At 32.8% G+C, this 24,325-nt stretch overlaps 2 protein-coding genes across 2 annotated transcripts in view; both read right to left on the reverse strand.

Annotated features, from left to right (window-relative positions):
- LOC130447206 (protein hobbit) overlaps positions 1 to 24,325 on the reverse strand; it is a 253,401-nt gene that overhangs the window by 182,201 nt on the left and 46,875 nt on the right. The window lies entirely within an intron of this gene.
- The window catches only part of LOC130447210 (G protein-coupled receptor kinase 1), a 52,456-nt gene that overhangs the window by 13,989 nt on the left and 14,142 nt on the right, over positions 1 to 24,325 (reverse strand). The window contains exons 3-4 of the mRNA XM_056783897.1: positions 10,356 to 10,429; positions 63 to 164 (exon numbers count right to left, since the gene is read on the reverse strand). Of these exons, the coding sequence (XP_056639875.1) occupies positions 63 to 164; positions 10,356 to 10,429 (176 nt within the window). The remainder of the gene's footprint in view (positions 1 to 62; positions 165 to 10,355; positions 10,430 to 24,325) is intronic.

Here is a 24,325-nt window from a genome sequence, read left to right on the forward strand (position 1 = left end):
TAGATGATTTATAATTCTATTTATAAATTGAAAATTTGTTATTGAAAAAAAAATCTACTTACGTGTGCTCGCGACAAAAGTTCCTTCATGATAAAGTTGTCGTAAATGTCTTTAGCGCATTTTAATCTCTCATCTTGACATTCCAATTTTTCGAAAGATTTAATCTGTGACAAAATTTCAATTAATAAATATCGAAATAAGACACAAAGCAAATTTCAATTGAAACTAATACATTTCTTTTCAAGTCTTAAAACTTTGTTTGTATTTACTGATTTAAAAATACTGTTTGTTAAATATCTACCGCATCAACTTCATTTTTCATTGATTTGTTTTAGTACGTCGTTATTTCCAAAATCTTTTTTACGATAAAAAACAAAAGGAATATCTTCATTATGATTATATAACCGAACCTTCAAGACATTAGTTAATCGTCTTTATCTAAAACGTCGGAATGTTTCGTTGACAAACCATAAACGTGCAAACAAAAAATCAAAAAAAGGATTGCAGATTTTGAAATATAAATAGAATGTACAAAAAATGTAATCACACATAAATTTTCGTAATAATTCTGTTCGTGTGGTTGAATAGCCGTCATCGAACCATCGATTGTTGATTGACGTTTCGTCTTTTAAGAAAACTGTTCAAGATAATCGCAAATCAGCGATTAAAAGACATCGATGTATCTAAAACATCGATATCTACAATGCAATACATCGAATCGATTATAATTAATTTCATACAATCACAAATTCTTAACTTCAGAAGTTTTAAATAAAATTGTTTGCTAAGTGTTCCAAATAAACAGATTTAGCAAAATTATTGATGATGTTATTGGTTCCTACAATTTTTAATACAACGACGTATGGATTAGTAATTGTTTACTTTATTTATCTGTGGGTTATGATGTCTATGACAGATCTGTCATGAATGTCACTGTCACAAATGTCAATGTTAATGAATGAAGGTCAAGAAATATTGTTTATTTAAAAAAGAGTTGAAGAAATAAACGTTAAATGTCGTTTCTTTGTTTTTTAGAGCAATTGAAAATCATTTTATACATATATCAAAATTTCAACTGTCTAAACATGTCGATTAATAAAATGAATTCTCACTACTAGATTACTCGATACGTACAAAAGACATCGATGTACAATTGCGATTTACCTAATCGAAAAAAGCTTCAAAATTGATTCCACTAACTACTACGACGATGTTCACTTGCAAAAGGCGACACCCAGTATAGTAAATATGCAAATATGGAAACGGCAAAGGACGAGATCTATTATCTTATTAGAAGCTCACACTGTATATTGAATCTTCTAGATAAACTACGTTTCTTTACCTGTCGTATCGAATTTCGTTTGTTATTATACCCGATGTCTTCGTCTTTGTTCCCTAAAGCGAATCAACAAAAGGGAGCTTATACTAAGTGACTGAGATTTACGAATTAATGAGAGGATTTACCTCGAGTGGAACGGTTTTGTATTGATTAAGGTCGTATTATATAGTTAATCGTTTATTGGGAATCGTAGTGTTTATAAATATCGAAAAACTCGCGATTAATTCAATACGAAAAAACTTCGACTGCTTTATAAACATTTCATTATATGTTTCGATAGATATCAATTACAGGATTTAGTAAATTCCAAAAAAATTAACGATTTTAATAAAAAAACAACATTGTTTAAACCGCAACTAATATTCATGTTGTCCAATGTGAAAAAAAATCTTCTAAGCTTACCATATGATTTCCTATCACGGATTGTGAATTTTGTAATTGCTCTATTGGATGTAAATCGGGCGATTTTATTTGCTATTCCTTCTAACATCACGGCAGTTCGAAGTGTAAACCATCCACTCTTTTTTGATAATCGCGTTTCTTACATCTTTGTAATCTGGATCTTAAATTAACAATCTTATTGCTCGAGATTCATACCAGAACCAAATGTAGTATTGAAAAATTTTGTGTCCAGGTTTTGTACAGCCGTTTATTATTTTTTGACTTATAAATCCAAATTCATATGATAGATGATTAAAAATCAAATTTAATAAGCAACAACAACATTTTTAACAAATTCCAACAAATAATTTTAATAGATTCCGAATTATTTAGAAACTTTTGATTACGAGGGTTGATACTAAAGTATCCATATGGATAAGGATTCATCCTTTTTCAAAGTATTCTCCGTTAAGATCGATAAACATTTGCTTTTTTTTGAGCGATTGTCAAATTAAGCGGTATCCATGGTGAAAAAATCTTTTTGACAGCCAAATGTTGAGGTGCGACCACGATTGGATTTGGAAAACCAGCTCGAGATGGCGCTTCATCACCAAAAGTCGAGACGAGTTGGAGGGGTGCAGTGTTCGCGATCGTCGTCGGCATATCTCGAAACTTATGGAACAACCCTCGTAATAGATATAAATAAACAACGATACGAAATAATACGAAACGTTTTAAAAGAGGTAGTAATAATAATAAAACAGTTTTTAATCTTTTATTATAAGTACCAAATCGAGTATTTCAATTCAATTTTCTAACATATTTGTTTATGTATTTTCCGTACAATCAGATGCTTTCAAGGTCTCGAATTATATTATTCGAATAAGCTATTAAACGTTACGAGCTGGTTTCAACTTCTCCGATATTCGAGTGGAATTATTTTTAGATGTAAAGTTTCCTATTACAAATTAGATAAAAATCGTTTCGGAAAAGTGTAAATTCAACAAAAAATTTTTCAAAACAATGTAATTTATACATTCTTAATTAAAAAAAAAAAATGTCAAAATTATTCAACACTCCTTTATTCGTAATTAACGTTGTGTCCTCGATATTAATATTCCAAAATTAAATGCTTCGGCATATGCGTGCGCGTGAGAAAACTATCCCTTAACGCATTTACCTTCCGATTAAAGCAGGAGTTGTATCCCAAACACAAAGACAACCCTATCGTCAACAAACAATATATTAACATTATAATACGCATATACGAGGTGTCCAAATAAATTGTATTTGCATATTAACTATTTTTACGCTGATTTAGTAAAATCAACCCTTGATTTAGAACGGATTTGTTATTTTAGGATAAGTAATTTAATTTTGTAATTCACCAAAATATTTTCTTTATGATTAATAATTGAATTTGGTAAGTTTATTAATTAATCCGATTGCGTTTTGTCGCTTATCACTCGAAACGAACGCCGTACAACGCTTTTTTTTTATCTTTTTATTTCGAACCCTCATCATCCCATCGATTTGTCAGCAAATCGCCTTTGACGGCGTCTCCCTTTTATTCGCTCAACCGGATACCAAGGGCGTTGCCGAAAAATGAAAAAATATAATAAATATTTTCAGATCCTGATATAATACTCTGAAATTCGATGGTCTTTCACACTTTAAAAGTATGTGGATGAAGGTTTCGTCTTCTTCAACATCTTCAAGTATCGATTGAAGGTGCGATACCCCAACAGAGTTCCTATTCGTTTTCGTAGAATGTTTTTAGTTACGTAGATGCATCCAGATTCCGAGGAGTATCTTCCAATCCCTGTAGTTTGTTCCAGTAATTAGTTTTTTCCACACCTTCCTTCTTCTCCAGTGTTTTTTCTATCGTTCTGTAGCTAATTCCACATAAAAGTGCAGCTATTACTATAGCAAGTTTATCAGCTATTTCATTTCCCTCCATTCTGAGATAACCTGGAACCAATTGAAAGGTATTCTTGGTTGTTGGACAAGATGGAAATCCCCCGTTAACGATAATTCCTTTCTAAGGTACCCTGGAACCAATTGAAGGGTATTATTGGTTGATGGACAAGATGGAAATCTCCCGTTAACGATAATTCCTTTCTAAGGTACCCTGGAACCAATTGAAGGGTATTATTGGTTGATGGACAAGATGGAAATCCCCCGTTAACGATAATTCCTTTCTAAGGTACCCTGGAACCAATTGAAGGGTATTATTGGTTGATGGACAAGATGGAAATCTCCCGTTAACGATAATTCCTTTCTAAGGTACCCTGGAACCAATTGAAGGGTATTATTGGTTGATGGACAAGATGGAAATCCCCCGTTAACGATAATTCCTTTTTAAGGTACCCTGGAAACAATTGAAGGGTATTATTGGTTGATGGACAAGATGGAAATCTCCCGTTAACGATAATTCCTTTCTAAGGTACCCTGGAACCAATTGAAGGGTATTATTGGTTGATGGACAAGATGGAAATCCCCCGTTAACGATAATTCCTTTTTAAGGTACCCTGGAACCAATTGAAGGGTATTATTGGTTGATGGACAAGATGGAAATCTCCCGTTAACGATAATTCCTTTCTAAGGTACCCTGGAACCAATTGAAGGGTATTATTGGTTGATGGACAAGATGGAAATCCCCCGTTAACGATAATTCCTTTCTAAGGTACCCTGGAACCAATTGAAGAGTATTATTGGTTGTTGGACAAGATGGAAATCTCCCGTTAACGATAATTCCTTTCTAAGGTACCCTGGAACCAATTGAAGGGTATTATTGGTTGATGGACAAGATGGAAATCCCCCGTTAACGATAATTCCTTTCTAAGGTACCCTGGAACCAATTGAAGAGTATTATTGGTTGTTGGACAAGATGGAAATCTCCCGTTAACGATAATTCCTTTCTAAGGTACCCTGGAACCAATTGAAGAGTATTATTGGTTGTTGGACAAGATGGAAATCCCCCGTTAACGATAATTCCTTTCAATATACCCTGGAACCAATTGAAGAGTATTATTGGTTGTTGGACAGGATGGAAATATCCTGTTAACGATAATTCCTTTCTAAGGTACCCTGGAAACACTTGAAGGGCATTCTTGTTGGACAAGATGAAAATCTTTAGTTAGTTCCTTTCTAAGGCATATTGAACACATTTATCAATTATAATATATTTTTGTGCTGAAATATACTAATCCAAGATTTATTATCTTGTTTTGGGCCAGGTCCTAACCAAATCCAGTTGATTTGAAGATAATTTTTTTCTCAAAGTTGAAATTTCTTTTGCATATTTGATTTGATTTGACCAACTTTGGAAAAATTTTTCGGTTTGTTCTACATGATTCATTCTTTTAGCATCCTGATGTTTTTTTCTGCCACGTTTTCCAGTAATATGTGGGGAGATGGGGGATTTAGAATCACTTCTAGTGCAGTCACTGGGCATGTTTTCATGGCCTTTGTACCTTCGAATTATTATTTATCGTCAAGACCAGAAAAGTTCAAGATCATTGTCTTTACGTAATGGTTTGTCTCATAATCTTCCTTGCGATATTTTCTCACACCATCAGAATTTCTTGTTTGTTTCAAAAAGGTTTCTTATCTAGAGTAAATCGGTTTTCTAAAAATGCTTCTAAGCTCCATGTACTTTAGTTGATTTAACGTTAATTTCATTTAATTTATTTTCATCTGTTGATATTTTATTTAATTTGTTCAACAGTAACGTAGACGAAAAGAAAATTAGTTAATTAATAATAAATTAAATTCGCTTTATCCGATATCGATCGATATAATTTAGTGATATCACAATTATTTTTTTTATTTGGTTACCAGTGCGTGTTTGTATCTAATTTATATATTTTTTTTGTTACGGGTATTACAGCTGTTCGTTTTTTCTGTAAGTACTTAAATTATTTATTTATTTGCTTCGATACTTTATCCATCATAGTATGACGTTGAAAAATCCCCAATTCATCTTATTTCTCAGCGTCGTATTTGAAATATTTTTTTTAATAGAAGCTTTTGTATAATTCATTGACGACGTTGAAAAAACTGTACGAGAAACCTCAAAACTGTGTATTTTCCAAACATACGAAAAGTATTAAAAACCTCGAGGATGTTGTGTATTCATTACCAAGGAAGGAACTAAAAAGCATCCTGAAAAGCTCGCTTTCTACCCTTTTTAGTTTAACGGATGTGACTCTTTTGATGGTTTTTCACTTCTTAATGGAAGATTAAAATTTAAAATGTTGAATCGTAAAAAGAAACCACATTTTTTTATATAGTAGCCGACTATACACGGTTGGTACTTTCCAACAAACATTTTTGCTTTTAAAATGAAATTATTTCTAAAAAATCGTTGAAAATATTTCCACTATATCGTAAACGCGAGTGTTTTAGTTACAAAAAGCAATCGGTGATGTTTTCGAAAAATTGCCACGATGAAACTATCAAAAATGTTGAAAAAATACGGTTCTAAAATCGTCCAAAAGCAGCGGAAGCTCTCAACGTTTCTTTTTTATTGAATCAACATATTTTGGTAAGGAAACGTCATTTATGTCTTTGTAACTGAAACTTTTGTCTTTGGAAGGCACGTTTGTGCTAGTCCAAATGTGCTAGATTCTTAAATTAACTACAGCTGATACAAATACAATGATTTTTCATTGACCTAGAGGTATTGATCAAAGATGTGTCCTCTTCCCACTCCTTTATTTGGAAAACAGGATCCACAATTAAGTATCGAAGAAAACGGCACGTGGATCAACAATAAACGAGTCCCGATTACCTTCAAAGGCTCCTGGACATAGTTGAGTTCCAGAATGGGATCTTGGTTATGTGAAGACTGGTCATCAGACGTGCCGGATAGAAAAAGCAAAGTCAAAAACGTGTTTACGAATGATCTCAACCTCAGAATAAGTTTCACAAAATGTGTATATCTATGGAAAGCTGGTTAACACATGAAAAAGGCATTCCAGATGTGGATTTATCGAAGAATTTTGAAAAACAATAAAAAGAAATTCTGCATATCTTGAGCGAAAGATTTGTTTCAACTCGTGGTAGATCTAAGGAAGAAAAAGATTAGGTATGAAGAGGATGTCGTGATTCCAAAATATTTGGAAAGGGATTAGAACCACGGAGACAAGATAAAATGGATGGCAAAAGATACAATTGCTTTCTTAGACAAATCGTTACATCCTAAATTTTTGTATTTACGAGCTTAAATTTTCAAAAATACTAACCGAGCTCGAACAACTACGATTTTTTTTTGTATAATTTGTAATGGAAATCTCGGCTTTCGTTTTAATCTTATTATGGTTCAGGCATAAAATATTTCGTCGTATCGTTTACGTTGTTAGTTTTATATTTGAGAGAATTTATTTGTACGAGACGTACTTTAAGAAAATCTCTATGGAGACGGTAAAGCGAAACGGAATTATCGATCTTAAAAAGTAAAATAGAAGATGGGGGACTATAAATATGTATCATTCACGAAAATCGGTTCACCGTTCGGGAATGTAACAAAGTAAAAATGAAATTAGTCATCTAAAATATCACTAATTAAATATATTTTCGCTTCTGAGGAACTTGACTTTATGGGACAAAGATAATAGACGAAATTATCCGTCCAGGGATAACGACATAAAGGAATTAAGGATTATCCGATGATATTTTTATTTTTTTTTAGAATTTAACATAGAAATTTCAAATAATATCAAATAAAGAAGATTTCGTAAACATTGACAAACGATTTGGACAAGATGAAGTAGAACGAGTTAATTTTAACGAATTTTACGAATCGAAAACAAAATTATCTATTTTTGTAAAACAGTTCGAATAATTATTTTAATAACGCTAATATTTTCACAAAAAAAATATTCATATACACCCCACTTTCCAATACGTTTTTCGTATCCTTTTTTGGGGTTCTTAAATTTATTCTTTTGAGTGTACGAGGTTTGTCTAAAAAGTTTCCGACCTAACAAACAAATAAGATACTGAAGTCTATCCCCAGGACACCAACACTCATAATGCGCGTTTTGATCACCAAGTTATCGTCTTCAGAGACTTACTTGGTTTATACTCAATTTTCTGACTAATAAACCTTCTCCGGCGAAAATTATTTCCAGCGGGAAAACCTCCTTGAAAGAGGGAATCTAAATACTATCGCAATTTTCGCGGGAGAAGGTTCATTGTTCAGAAAATTAAGTATAAAACAAGTAAGTCTCTGAAGACGATAACTTGGTGATCAAAACGCGTATCAGACATAATAATTATGAGTGTTGGGTGTACTAATGACAGTGTGAACATCACCAACGGTTCCAAAAATTCCAATTTAGTAAAGAAATGAGATATTTTTCCTAAAAAACAATCGCCATCACTTTTTCGAGTAAATTCGCTCCTTATTCACTACCATCATTTCAGGTGTCCAAAATTTCCGTTTCTAACTTTCGAGTGCTGACATCTTGACGTAGAGATCGAATTCTTGTTACGCGAAGAAGTTTTTTTTTGTCAATCATATAAGACGTGAATTTGCGTTCATCATTTTCGTCGACATTTAGAGTTTCGTTTCCCGACAACTCGACTAAAAGACAGGATATTTGAATGGAAATGATATTGTTAGTATTATTGATTTAAAACGTAATGTGAGGAACAAGTAGAGCGCGTCGCGTCGCGCTCACATCGAGTACGGGAAGTTTCCAGGAAATTGGAATATTCACTTAAACTTTTGTGTTGGAGACGTCGTCGACTTTGAAAGAGAAAAAAGTTTCGTGGAACTACATTTACATAACGACACGATTTCTTTTTCGTATTAGTAAATTAATATTCCCGTCAATTGTCATCGGAATTAACGTTGAATCTCTTCTTCTTTGTTTGTTGTGTTCGTTTCCAACATCTTCTTTCATATAAATCCATTTCTATAGAAGTTTATAAGGACTTTTTACTTTTAATACCAACAGGAAAAAGAAGGTTCATAGTTCATAATTCGTAGATTTAGGCGGTCGTGAGGCCGTTCGGCACATAGATCTTAAGATAGACCTCACTTTAAGTCACCAAAATTCGATGTCCTTTGACTTGAACCCTTTTATGTCGTGGGGTTTGTCCAGGCACTCACAGATAACTTGGTCTTCAGTTTCCATGCACCAGCGGCACTCCGGATCATCCGCGATGCTCATGGTGTGAGGTGACGTTTTAGATGGCAGTTGGAGTAGCTGTTTGGTGAGAGACGAACTGGGTCCATCTATATGGGTCTTCGTTTGTCCAATCCATCTTTGTCGAGTCCGCTTTGCGAGAGACGTGATGGCAGCACCTGTGGCCACACCAAAGATGGGTTCTGGGCTCATTTGTTGTCCCAAACGAGAGAAAGAAGGTTAATGCTTTTAAAAGAGTCATACGAGCCTTGAAGATGATCCACCAGAAGGATTTTGAGGGAACTACAGAAAATATGATAAAAACACAGAATATTATCAAGCTGCATAGATAAATGAACTCAAAACTGAGTTAAATGGATTTATTTTCGTTATTTTGTATATGAAATCGAAGAATTAAATAAAAAACTGTTGGTATACCCTAAATTAACCAGACTTGGCTCTCTTCGGTTTGTGGTTCTCTCGGTTTCCAAAAAAATCGAAAAAATAACTAACTCAGCGACGGGAATTATTGAAAATCGTATTTTTCCAAAGTTACTTTTCGATTTCCTTTCCCATTATCGTTATTTTTATCGATTAGTACGAATTCCCTCAACAAATTACTTAGTGTTTGTAAACGCGATGCCGCCTGACATTATCTTAATCCACGTCGATTTGCATCGAATATAATCTGATAGAAGATCATTTAGTATCCATTGTAAATTGGTATTTCGCGTGTTTCCATCGGCACGAGCTTATTGAGAAACCGAAAAAAAGATAATTAATTTTCCTATCGAGTGCCAGATGTGGCTATTCGGTCAATCGTACTTTTCCTATTTTCTCGGAAATTAATAAAATCTGAACGCGTTAAAAGCAGCAAAACATCTTTCTGGTTGGAATGGGATGTTTGCTCGTTACGTTGTTATTTAGTAAACAAAGAAAAGCTCGTTCGGCTACCTCGAATGACCAGGAAGAACAAACATTGTTGTATCTTGAGAAACGCCATTAACCTAAATTGGAAATTATGGGATCCTCTTTAGAGGAAATTCGACGGTTCACAGTATAGAAAAAAGTCTATTTTCAATGTCATAATCAATGTCAATCAATTAACTATTATCGTGGAAAGTAAAAATTGTTTGAGGGTGACACAAATTTGGAAAAGTTTCGCTGCATTTCGAAATTGTTTAACGATGAAATTTACAAATTTTACTATCACTTTCCCATTCTCACGTTTATTGTTTTATAACGTCAAATTTTGGGGCATAATTGGGCTTTTTGCTTACTACTTCGGACCTAATCGATATTTTTTGACGCACAAAGTTGTAATTTTTTGACTATTGTTCATTAAGATTTAAATATAGAAATTAATTAATTGATAATACAGTAAATAAATAAAGCACAAATCTCCGAGTGTACTACTCAAAAATGTCGTTTACAAGGAAAATATGATTGTCAATAGAATTTTTTCTATTGCGACCTTTATAATTTTCAAATCTTACTTCTTCGTAAAACCGAAGCTGCGGCACCGGTTCCTCTGATACATTTTCGCAGAAATCTTTGAATAGTAGATAACCTGAAACAGAATTTTCCAATTAAACGAAACTATTAACACTCCTAATCGTTTATTTATTCTTAAATATCGCTGATTCATTATTTTTTCAACGATTCTAATCCGATTAAATTATAATCTATCAATAAAGCCGGTATTACACGATGCGTCCAACATTGGAAGTATTGAACGCGTCGTGTGTTACCGGCTTAATATTTTCCCAAAGATTTCAATTTTTAACTGTTTTAAACTTTTTTAATCTGTAAAAATTCATGATTTGAAATATTTGTTTATATATTATAAACAATTAGCTCGTATAGTAACGTTTTTCGTATTTATTTACAATTTACAATCTTTCTAATCGTAAGGTGAATTAATAATCATAATCATCAGAACAAAAAGAAATAAATAAATAGACTTTCCTAGAAATTACTTAGAAGAAATACTGTAAATAAATAGCCTGCTACTAAAAGAAAATTGTATACAAATAAACGTCAAGCGCCGCGCGAATTCACCGAATATTTAAATTTCTGTATTAGCAGGACAGGGCCGGACTTGGGAAACATTTAGCAAACAGTATTCTGCAATGAGCAGTGAAAATAATTTGCGTTTAGGTCCGAATTGTGCACGAATTAAACAAAATTTATGCATTTATAATGTTCCCGTTCATTTTACTAACAGAAATAATTATTGTGACCTGTATATATAATGAAGAAAATTTTTAATTACCACTTTCGGTATTTATCTTTATTTTCTATGAAAACAATAATTTCCTTACAACGTAAATCCGATCATAACTAGCAACAGAGTTATTTATATAGAAAGTTTCCTTTTATCTAAAAATATATCAATTTCAAACAAGAATTCGCCATAAAATTTTGAAGCAGTTGCAAATTTTCAAAGTGATACTCTTCAAACTTATTAAAGGTCTTAAAACTTCGTACCGTTGCTATCAAACTTTATTGTCGAATACATTTTTCATACAATCAACTTTAACTTAAAAACCGAGTGTTACAAAGTGATAAATACCCCAGGCACCAACAAATAATTTATGTGTTCATCTCTATACAGCCATTAACTGCGAAGTTCGTTTTTTCATCGTTCAGCAATACGTCATTTTTTTTTTAATTTTGGAATAAAAAAAAATCCAAAAACGAGTTGATATTCTTTCGTGTTCAAAAGGTAGTTTTTTCACCTCTGCAAAACCAGCATAACAAATAACCGAAAATAAATTTACTACTTAAATAAATTAAGTTTTTTTTATGTAATTTTTAAATATCGCAGAATCGAATTAATAATTTTTTCCCTTTTTAAAAGAATTTTCTTGACATCGGTAAATTGAACCATACCGTATTTGAGTGCTATTTATGTACTATCAGAATATCAACAACCCCAAAACCTAAATTTTCTCAAAATACAACTCATACGAGTCCAAAGCTACCCTCTGATAACAAAATGGACTTTTTTTAATCGCCAATTTAAATAAAAAATAAATTTAAGTGCTATCAAAATATCGCATGCCCGAACCCCTAATTCACAAATTTATCTAATTACCACCCCTAACACACCTAAGATTTAAGTTCTCTCAAAATATCAAACAGTATCCCCCAATTCACAAATTTATCTAATTACCACCCCTAACAGACCTAAGATTTAAGTGCTCTCAAAATATCACAAACAGTATCCCCCAATTCACAAATTTATCTAATTACCACCCCTAACAGACCTAAGATTTAAGTTCTCTCAAAATATGACAAACAGTATCCCCCAATTCACAAATTTATCTAATTACCACCCCTAACAGACCTAAGATTTAAGTTCTCTCAAAATATCACAAACAGTATCCCCCAATTCACAAATTTATCTAATTACCACCCCTAACAGACCTAAGATTTAAGTTCTCTCAAAATATGACAAACAGTATCCCCCAATTCACAAATTTATCTAATTACCACCCCTAACAGACCTAAGATTTAAGTTCTCTCAAAACACCACAAACAGTATCCCCTAATTCACAAATTTATTTAATTACCACCCCTAACAGACCTAATATTTAAGTTCTCTCAAAATATGACAAACAGTATCTCCCAATTCACAAATTTATGTAATTACCACCCCTAACAGACCTAAGATTTAAGTGCTCTCAAAATATGACAAACAGTATCCCCCAATTCACAAATTTATCTAATTACCACCCCTAACAGACCTAAGATTTAAGTTCTCTCAAAACACCACAAACAGTATCCCCTAATTCACAAATTTATCTAATTACCACCCCTAACAGACCTAAGATTTAAGTGCTCTCAAAATATGACAAACAGTATCCCCCAATTCACAAATTTATCTAATTACCACCCCTAACAGACCTAAGATTTAAGTTCTCTCAAAATACCACAAACAGTATCCCCTAATTCACAAATTTATCTAATTACCACCCCTAACAGACCTAAGATTTAAGTGCTCTCAAAATATGACAAACAGTATCCCCCAATTCACAAATTTATCTAATTACCACCCCTAACAGACCTAAGATTTAAGTTCTCTCAAAATACCACAAACAGTATCCCCTAATTCACAAATTTATCTAATTACCACCCCTAACAGACCTAAGATTTAAGTTCTCTCAAAATACCACAAACAGTATCCCCTAATTCACAAATTTATTTAATTATCACCCCTAACAGACCTAAGATTTAAGTGCTCTCAAAATATGACAAACAGTATCCCCCAATTCACAAATTTATCTAATTACCACCCCTAACAGACCTAAGATTTAAGTTCTCTCAAAATACCACAAACAGTATCCCCTAATTCACAAATTTATCTAATTACTACCCCTAACAGACCTAAGATTTAAGTGCTCTCAAAATATGACAAACAGTATCCCCCAATTCACAAATTTATCTAATTACCACCCCTAACAGACCTAAGATTTAAGTTCTCTCAAAACACCACAAACAGTATCCCCTAATTCACAAATTTATCTAATTACCACCCCTAACAGACCTAAGATTTAAGTGCTCTCAAAATATGACAAACAGTATCCCCCAATTCACAAATTTATCTAATTACCACCCCTAACAGACCTAAGATTTAAGTTCTCTCAAAATACCACAAACAGTATCCCCTAATTCACAAATTTATCTAATTACCACCCCTAACAGACCTAAGATTTAAGTGCTCTCAAAATATGACAAACAGTATCCCCCAATTCACAAATTTATCTAATTACCACCCCTAACAGACCTAAGATTTAAGTTCTCTCAAAATACCACAAACAGTATCCCCTAATTCACAAATTTATCTAATTACTACCCCTAACAGACCTAAGATTTAAGTGCTCTCAAAATATGACAAACAGTATCCCCCAATTCACAAATTTATCTAATTACCACCCCTAACAGACCTAAGATTTAAGTTCTCTCAAAATACCACAAACAGTATCCCCTAATTCACAAATTTATCTAATTACCACCCCTAACAGACCTAAGATTTAAGTGCTCTCAAAATATCACAAACAGTATCCCCTAATTCACAAATTTATCTAATTACCACCCCTAACAGACCTAACATTTAAGTGCTCTCAAAATATGACAAACAGTATCCCCCAATTCACAAATTTATCTAATTACCACCCCTAACAGACCTAAGATTTAAGTTCTCTCAAAATACCACAAACAGTATCCCCTAATTCACAAATTTATTTAATTATCACCCCTAACAGACCTAATATTTAAGTTCTCTCAAAATATGACAAACAGTATCCCCCAATTCACAAATTTATCTAATTACCACCCCTAACAGACCTAAGATTTAAGTGCTCTCAAAATATGACAAACAGTATCCCCCAATTCACAAATTTATCTAATTACCACCCCTAACAGACCTAAGATTTAAGTTCTCTCAAAATACCACAAACAGTATCCCCTAATTCACAAATTTATTTAATTATCACCCCTAACAGACCTAATATTTAAGTTCTCTCAAAATATGACAAACAGTATCCCCCAATTCACAAATTTATCTAATTACCACCCCTAACAGACCTAAGATTTAAGTGCTCTCAAAATATGACAAACAGTATCCCCCAATTCACAAATTTATCTAATTACCACCCCTAACAGACCTAAGATTTAAGTTCTCTCAAAATACCACAAACAGTATCCCCTAATTCACAAATTTATCTAATTACTACCCCTAACAGACCTAAGATTTAAGTGCTCTCAAAATATGACAAACAGTATCCCCCAATTCACAAATTTATCTAATTACCACCCCTAACAGACCTAAGATTTAAGTTCTCTCAAAATACCACAAACAGTATCCCCTAATTCACAAATTTATCTAATTACCACCCCTAACAGACCTAAGATTTAAGTTCTCTCAAAATACCACAAACAGTATCCCCTAATTCACAAATTTATCTAATTACCACCCCTAACAGACCTAAGATTTAAGTGCTCTCAAAATATGACAAACAGTATCCCCTAATTCACAAATTTATCTAATTACCACCCCTAACAGACCTAAGATTTAAGTGCTCTCAAAATATGACAAACAGTATCCCCTAATTCACAAATTTATCTAATTACCACCCCTAACAGACCTAAGATTTAAGTGCTCTCAAAATATCACAAACAGTATCCCCCAATTCACAAATTTATCTAATTACCACCCCTAACAGACCTAAGATTTAAGTGCTCTCAAAATATCACAAACAGTATCCCCTAATTCACAAATTTATCTAATTACCACCCCTAACAGACCTAAGATTTAAGTGCTCTCAAAATATGAAAAACAGTATCCCCCAATTCACAAATTTATCTAATTACCACCCCTAACAGACCTAAGATTTAAGTGCTCTCAAAATATGACAAACAGTATCCCCTAATTCACAAATTTATCTAATTACCACCCCTAACAGACCTAAGATTTAAGTGCTCTCAAAATATGACAAACAGTATCCCCTAATTCACAAATTTATCTAATTACCACCCCTAACAGACCTAAGATTTAAGTGCTCTCAAAATATCACAAACAGTATCCCCTAATTCACAAATTTATCTAATTACCACCCCTAACAGACCTAAGATTTAAGTGCTCTCAAAATATGACAAACAGTATCCCCTAATTCACAAATTTATCTAATTACCACCCCTAACAGACCTAAGATTTAAGTGCTCTCAAAATATCACAAACAGTATCCCCCAATTCACAAATTTATCTAATTACCACCCCTAACAGACCTAAGATTTAAGTGCTCTCAAAATATCACAAACAGTATCCCCTAATTCACAAATTTATCTAATTACCACCCCTAACAGACCTAAGATTTAAGTGCTCTCAAAATATGAAAAACAGTATCCCCCAATTCACAAATTTATCTAATTACCACCCCTAACAGACCTAAGATTTAAGTGCTCTCAAAATATGACAAACAGTATCCCCTAATTCACAAATTTATCTAATTACCACCCCTAACAGACCTAAGATTTAAGTGCTCTCAAAATATGACAAACAGTATCCCCTAATTCACAAATTTATCTAATTACCACCCCTAACAGACCTAAGATTTAAGTGCTCTCAAAATATCACAAACAGTATCCCCCAATTTACAAATTTATCTAATTACCACCCCTAACAGACCTAAGATTTAAGTGCTCTCAAAATATCACAAACAGTATCCCCTAATTCACAAATTTATCTAATTACCACCCCTAACAGACCTAAGATTTAAGTGCTCTCAAAATATGACAAACAGTATCCCCCAATTCACAAATTTATCTAATTACCACCCCTAACAGACCTAAGATTTAAGTGCTCTCAAAATATCACAAACAGTATCCCCCAATTCACAAATTTATCTAATTACCACCCCTAACAGACCTAAGATTTAAGTGCTCTCAAAATATCACAAACAGTATCCCCTAATTCACAAATTTATCTAATTACCACCCCTAACAGACCTAAGATTTAAGTGCTCTCAAAATATCACAAACAGTATCCCCTAATTCACAAATTTATCTAATTACCACCCCTAACAGACCTAAGATTTAAGTGCTCTCAAAATATGACAAACAGTATCCCCTAATTCACAAATTTATCTAATTACCACCCCTAACAGACCTAAGATTTAAGTGCTCTCAAAATATCACAAACAGTATCCCCTAATTCACAAATTTATCTAATTACCACCCCTAACAGACCTAAGATTTAAGTGCTCTCAAAATATGACAAACAGTATCCCCCAATTCACAAATTTATCTAATTACCACCCCTAACAGACCTAAGATTTAAGTGCTCTCAAAATATCACAAACAGTATCCCCCAATTCACAAATTTATCTAATTACCACCCCTAACAGACCTAAGATTTAAGTGCTCTCAAAATATCACAAACAGTATCCCCTAATTCACAAATTTATCTAATTACCACCCCTAACAGACCTAAGATTTAAGTGCTCTCAAAATATCACAAACAGTATCCCCTAATTCACAAATTTATCTAATTACCACCCCTAACAGACCTAAGATTTAAGTGCTCTCAAAATATCACAAACAGTATCCCCTAATTCACAAATTTATCTAATTACCACCCCTAACAGACCTAAGATTTAAGTGCTCTCAAAATATCACAAACAGTATCCCCCAATTCACAAATTTATCTAATTACCACCCCTAACAGACCTAAGATTTAAGTGCTCTCAAAATATCACAAACAGTATCCCCTAATTCACAAATTTATCTAATTACCACCCCTAACAGACCTAAGATTTAAGTGCTCTCAAAATATCACAAACAGTATCCCCTAATTCACAAATTTATCTAATTACCACCCCTAACAGACCTAAGATTTAAGTGCTCTCAAAATATGACAAACAGTATCCCCTAATTCACAAATTTATCTAATTACCACCCCTAACATTAAGTACTCTCAAACAGGAACCCCTGAATCTGAAATGTAATTTTGCAAAGATGGTCCTTGTTCTTCTCAGAGGGTAGCTTGGGTCTGTTAGGGGTGGTAATTGGATAAATTTGTGAATTAGGGGTTCGGGCATACGATATTTTGATAGCACTTAAATTTATTCTCATTTAAATTGGCGATATCGCAAAAAAAGTCCATTTTGTTATCAGAGGGTAGCTTTGGACTCGTATGAGTTGTATTTTGAGAAAATTTAGGTTTTGGGGTTGTTGATATTCTGAGAATACATAAATACAACTCAAATACGGTGTGGTTCAATTTACCGATGTCAAGAAAATTCTTTTAAAAAGGGAAAAAAATTATTAATTCGATTCTGCGATATTTAAAAATTACATAAAAAAAAACTTAATTTATTTAAGTAGTAAATTTATTTTCGGTTATTTGTTATGCTAGTTTTTTCGATTGTTTACTGGTTTTTGTAATGGTATTTCAAACTCCATCATATTTTATCACTTAAAATCATGTTTAGGACGAAAAAAAAAAGAAAAATGTTCCCGATCTCAATCTATATTTAAAATTTTATGTACATACTTTGTACCCTGACAAGAAAACCATTCGATTTACTGAAAATTGGATTTTCCCGTCTTCTTTACATATCTACGTTTTTTTCCTTTTTATCTATATACATAATAAAAAAATAACGCACCAATATTCTTATATCTCGGAAAGATAATAAAATATAATGAAAATTATAACAAAAATAGAAATTATCTGTATATAACTATAAATCGTAAATTTGAAAAATTTAATTTGATCAATAAACTCGAAAGCAAACATCGTATACGAAAAAAAAATTTTCGTTGTTTAAAATTTATATTTTTATATTTATTTTCCAATAGCAACAGTTTCGTAAAAAAGTCCGTTTCCCAATAATTATTTTCAATGATTAAAACTTTGTTTGCCGAAACGAGAACGTCATCAAAGAGATTTTGTCGAACAATATCCAATTATTTGTTGCATTCGACAAAATATACGATAACAATCGGAAAACGTTTTAGCTTCCAATTTAATTGTAAAAAGATATAAATTGAAAGTTTAATTCAAGTTGCCGCGGGATTTGCGATAACTTTCTACGAGTTTCCAAATTAAGTCATCATCGAAAATTACCGGGGATCACAAGGGGGTTATTTAAGCGAATTGCCGTCGTTTCTACAAAGACACCCGAGTAAGAAATCCATTTCAATCCCGAGGAAATCATAGTTGAAGCAAATTGAATCCTGCACACGAATTTATATAATTACGAAGGTTGTACGGAAAATATCCGAGCTCGACCTGAAAATTTTCGGATATGGAGACTTTCCATCATCATTTAGAAGATCGTGAAATTTTGGAAAGTTAATTTCAAACGTGGTTGACCAAAAGTTCATTCAAATCAACATTTCCTTGGACTGATTGACGCGGTTTTAAAGAAAAAGCAAAAACCGTGACCTCCAACGACTTTTTCTTGTTTCTAACCTCAAAATTTCGCAAGCATCAAATATATTACGTAAACGTCCGTTATTCGAAAACTTTTCATACAACTCTCGTACATAAACACACGACGTAGTACGTGGATGAAATGATTGCAAGTTTTAATTAAAAGTTTGATATTTCAGTGGTTACGCAATCGAATTGAATATCAACCAATAAATGGAGAATATCTGGTTAAAATTTCATCTTCAAATCGATAATATAAAAATAAATATAAAATTGAGAATTTCTTTACGAATATATCGTTTAAATTTTAATCGCTCTTCGACTTTGATCACTTTGTTTAATTAACGACCCTCGGTAAAAATTAATTCCTTGTTCATTAGGTCAAGTTTTAAATAAAGTCACGTACTGAACCTCGGAAACGGGTATTGGGGCCAATCTGAGATGTATGGGGATCATTCTGAATCCTACGTTGCTTTAATTCGATGATATTTTTAGTCAACACGCCTTGAGTAATAAAGGGTGATTAAGGGTATTTTCTCCCCTTTCGTAATCGTTGAAAAACCTGAAACTGCTCGTCATTCGCATGGTTTTGAGATCATCTGGAGCTCAATAAACCAGTCCATTGAAGATCTTTCAAATAGAATCGATTTCTGTCATTCGGCAACTTTCATGGTTTTTGACATCAACTTTCGGCTAATGCCGAATCTACAACCTTTTTAACCCTTCCAAGTAGACATTTGAGCTTGTGTTAACATTCTTATTTAACAAGAACAAAATCGCTGGAGATGAATACGAGGTCTGGTTATTAAATAACGGAACTGATTACTTTCTATACGTTTTTTTTATTAATCGAGACAATTCTGGAAGTCTTCTTTGGTGAGAAGCGACTCAAATCGGATCCCTTTCAAAGCAGATGTGTTATTCCTCGTGTAAAATTTATCTTTATCGTCGTTTACAGTTCCGGTAATCATCCGGATGTTAATTCGACGATCTTCACGTACAATTTGGTTCATTTTAGTCACTGTTTCCGGAATTGGGGCGACCAGGGCGCCGGTCATCTTCAGTGTTCTCATTAAAGCGTTTACACCACTGAAAAACACTCGCACTTAACGAGAAATTTGCGATTAATACGCCCTCTAGGCACGCATTTCTTTATTTATTCACCAGACCTCGTTTGCTGGGTGGTCTGGACTAATTTAACGTTCAAACTTTTCAGACAACCCTTGTAAAATATCTTTCAAAAACAAAAATTTCGAAAAAGGAATGAGCGATATACTAAAAATTGATCAACGGAATGAAATAATTTAAATGGACGCTGAAATTAAATTATAAACTCTACCATAGTTAATCGAATACCATTTTGATGTGTATTGAATTAATTTCAACTATTAGTTTGTTTAATATTAATTTGATACGAACGAAATTGAGCTGAGCCGAATCAACCGAGGCGACGATCAATTATTTATACGAATTGTTGTCCATACGGTGAAAAACCACCAGGAACATCTATTAGATGATGGATAAAACAATACGAAGTGTAATTTGTATCCGGTAAATCAATCATCAACAGCTGTTGGTCGTGTTCGATGCTCTATTGGGCGGTAAATTCGATTCGGAATAAATTAAACGAAATAGAGGAGCGCCGAGTCGTCGGGACTGCTGAACCTGAAGTTTATTCGTTTCGATTTTCATTTGGTCGTCGATCATCGAAAATTAATTACCGTGTTGTCGTTGTTTTACATAAATCGACGATTTAATTATTAATTCGGCATAATTATATTCGGTATAAATATAATAAAGGGCGGTAACCTTTGAATAAAGTAAGAAAAAATTCCAAAAAGAATCGGAGGAATTGGACGAAAATCGATGAGATCTTGGCCTAGTGAAGTTTTTAAGGTTAGGAATCATTAAATTTCGACGTAATAAAAAATGAAATCTTCTTTACTATATTCCGTGTCGCATTTCGATTTCTCGGATTTACATTTTCGTGATAAATGTCTCTGAACGCCATCGCCGCCGAACGGTTTTCCATTTCGTAAAGACAAAGAAAATTTATGGGTTTTGATCCACCTATTAATATTCACCGTGAGTATTTCATATTAGGGCCTCGTGAAACGAGAAAATTTCAATAAGGGCATCGTATATTTGTAACATTCAACATAGTGACTTTAAACCACTAAAATCATCCCTTTTCTTGGATAATTTACCATACACTTCATCAATTATCCTTTCCTATTTTGTTTGTTCAATTTTTTATTCCAATTATTCAAAAGGAACGAAAAAATATCCAGTCAAGGATGTTATATAAAGTGTCTCACGAATTTTTTTCGTTATTAACAGAAAAAAATTTCAAAACTTTGACCAAAAATTTGCACTAAAATTAAAATTGAAATGTAAAATATATAATAAAATAAATGCTGAATTTAAAAATGATTATTTTATAAGAATTTAACAATTTCCGAATTATTCCAAAAGAAAATAAACAACGAGAGAAATTTATGTAAATATATGGGACAGATAAAGAAAACGAGAAACAAACAAAATAAAAAATTTACAAAGACGTAAAAAGAATAAAGCAACAATAGAAATAAAAACCACGGTATATGGTTAAGACAGTTAAGGGAGGTTTTGAACCCCTCGAATCTCACTTGAAATCACAAAAGGCTGATATCTTTTGAAAAGAAAATCAGACATTTTGGTTTTTATCTTTTTAACGTCACTGGGAAAACTTTAAGACTTTTCCGTGTCCACAGAAAACGTGGTTAGCAGTTTCGAAGTATTTTCGACAACGATTTGATTATTTTCCAAAATGTTTTGTAAAATTTTTTACCGGTGCACCAAAAATGAAAGGACCTTTGATACAACGCATCTTCAAATCCTTTCATGAAATGTTTGGGTTTGTTTAGAAGCATTTACGTCTCAATGAAAGTATAAAATTGCAAATTTTTTTCAAAAATTAGATCAATTTATTTGATCTTGACGTGGATATAAAATGAAATGTGAATATTTTAATGAACAAAAAGCGTATGACCAAAAAGTTTCGTGCAACAGGAAGGATCGTCGTTTCTACTTATCCGGGGACACATTGTATATAAATGACTAGTACAGAATTTCAATTAAATATCTCATTGACGTATGATAGGAGACTTGCATACAAACTTGGATTTTAATACGATTAATTAGAATAATATTAAGGTCAGTAAGTCTGCGTTACCGGTAGACGATGACGTCATCATTAATCGACCGTATACAAGATAAAATTTTCTTTTTAGATGTAAACAAAACAAATTTTCACACTCGACAGCTTTTCGTTGGGTAAATAAAAAAATAAAAACTAGCCGAAATTTTTATTTTTTCTCTTATTTTTGGAATGTTTTTGATTGTTTTGAAATAATTGCAGCGCTTAGGCACCAGCCGCCTCCAAGTGGAACGATCGAGTTTATTTTGTATTGAAGTTTTCCCATAACAAAAACTAAAGAAACGCGATCGGGGTTTGACGTCAATAGTAGGTGATGAATATGCCGCGAGGTTAATAAATTTCAAAACTTACGCTCGTATTTGTAAGCCTATTTCAAAATACCAATAAATTCGATTTTTATCTATTTAATTACTGTATTTATGTTCTTGATTTTAGATCTCTTCTGTTTCAAAATTAGTTTTTTCAATAATTTTTAAAAGATAAATAAAATTTGACGTTTCGACTTTTTATTATCAAAATATGATATTTACACTGATAATTTGCGTATTTATATTAATGAAAATCAAACTAGAACTTTGTTCTAATAAGAAAAATTAATTTTTCCTTATTAGAATTTACAAAATAGAACTACAAATTTCAATTAAATTATTTTTTAGCTTTTTCGTTCTTGTGAACCATTTCTAAAAGTTTTCTTTTTAGTGTAATAAATTACGTTTCAAGAATTTTTGAATATTTATAATTGAATTTATGTTTTTTTTTTGATATTTCATGGTTCGTTAATGCAATTCTATTTTTTTCATCGTATTTATGACCTCTTAGTCTATTTTCTATATATTGAGATATCTGTCCCAAATTTCAATTAATACTTTTTAAAAACCTTATCAGCACGTATCGTATTAAAATTATATAGTGTAGATCAGGGGTGCTCAAACTTGAACTGCTGGCGATCTACCTCAATATTTTTAGACTATTACGAGCGACTCTGCATCGAGGCTGCAAGTATGTGTGATGCAGGGTTGTCGTACATACACGATACACCCTACCTACCTAGGTAGGGTGTACCGTAGCATATATAGATATTAGCTTTCTGCACAATATTTTAGTCAAGGTTTGGGTTAGGTTTAGTTAGGTTCTTCTCTACAATATCAATGAAAAAACTCATAGTTATTCAAAATTGCGAGTTTATTGGTTGTTACAAAACAAAAGAGTTACATATGGTGTTAAACCTAACTAAAGAGTGGCTTTGGATGTTGAAGTGTGGCACTGCATGTCCTCAGCATACTTTTCATAAGATGGTACGTTACCACTGAGTTCTAATCGCAAGCATGATGACATATGATCGTCAGTTAGTCGATTGCGATATTTTGACTTAATTTTCTTCATTTCAGAAAATGCAGACTCGCATAGGTAAGTTGACCCAAACAATGCCTTAGTCAGTTGAAGGGCGATTTGCCTTAGATTAGGATATTTATCTTCAGATATAAAACACCAGAAATTTGTATCAGATGCTGTAACTTTGAGATGTATATCTGATATAATCTGCACCAACTCATTTTCAACAGAACATGAGTTCATATTAAACTGACTTGCTATTTCAGTAGCTAATTCCTCAATGTTTTTACATGAAAAAGGATAACTCATAAATGATGCTATAATTTCCAATTTACTGCAATCATAAAAACGCATTTCGAATTGTCCCAAAATATTTGATAATTCAGCCTCATACGTATCATAATTAAATTGAGGAATCCTTGTTTTCAAAGACGGAAAATGTTTCAGATCCTTTCTTTTCAGTTGATCTATCATAAGTTGCAATTTACTTTTGAATGCGTTTACTGCGCTAATCATCTCAATAATAGTTTTTCCTTTACCTTGAAGCTCCAAGTTAACGATGTTTAAGTGCATTGTGATGTCAGTCAAAAATGCCAAATCAGTCAGCCATTTTTCGTTTTTCAAAATCTGAGTGTCATCACCTCTTTCGTCTAGAAAAGCTGTTATTTCGGGCAATAATTCTTGAAACCTTTGTAGGAACTTTCCGCGACTCAACCACCTGACGTCTGTGCGAAGAACTAAATCAGTGTGTTCAGCTGATCTTCCAACTGCAACTGAAAGAGCCGCCGTTGCAAGCTACGTGCACGGATGGAATTCACAATTTTTGTTGCAATGCCCATAATTTCCTCCGTGTTTAAAACTTTGGAACACAAAACTTGTTGATAATTGATAATGCAATGGAATGAAAAAAATGAAGGGAATTCTTCATTAGCTCGACACAATGCCACAAAACCGTTTTTGTTTCCAGTCATTGCTGGTGCTCCATCGGTTGT

This window comes from Diorhabda sublineata, chromosome 8, assembly GCF_026230105.1.
Source record: "Diorhabda sublineata isolate icDioSubl1.1 chromosome 8, icDioSubl1.1, whole genome shotgun sequence".
Taxonomy (NCBI): domain Eukaryota; kingdom Metazoa; phylum Arthropoda; class Insecta; order Coleoptera; family Chrysomelidae; genus Diorhabda; species Diorhabda sublineata.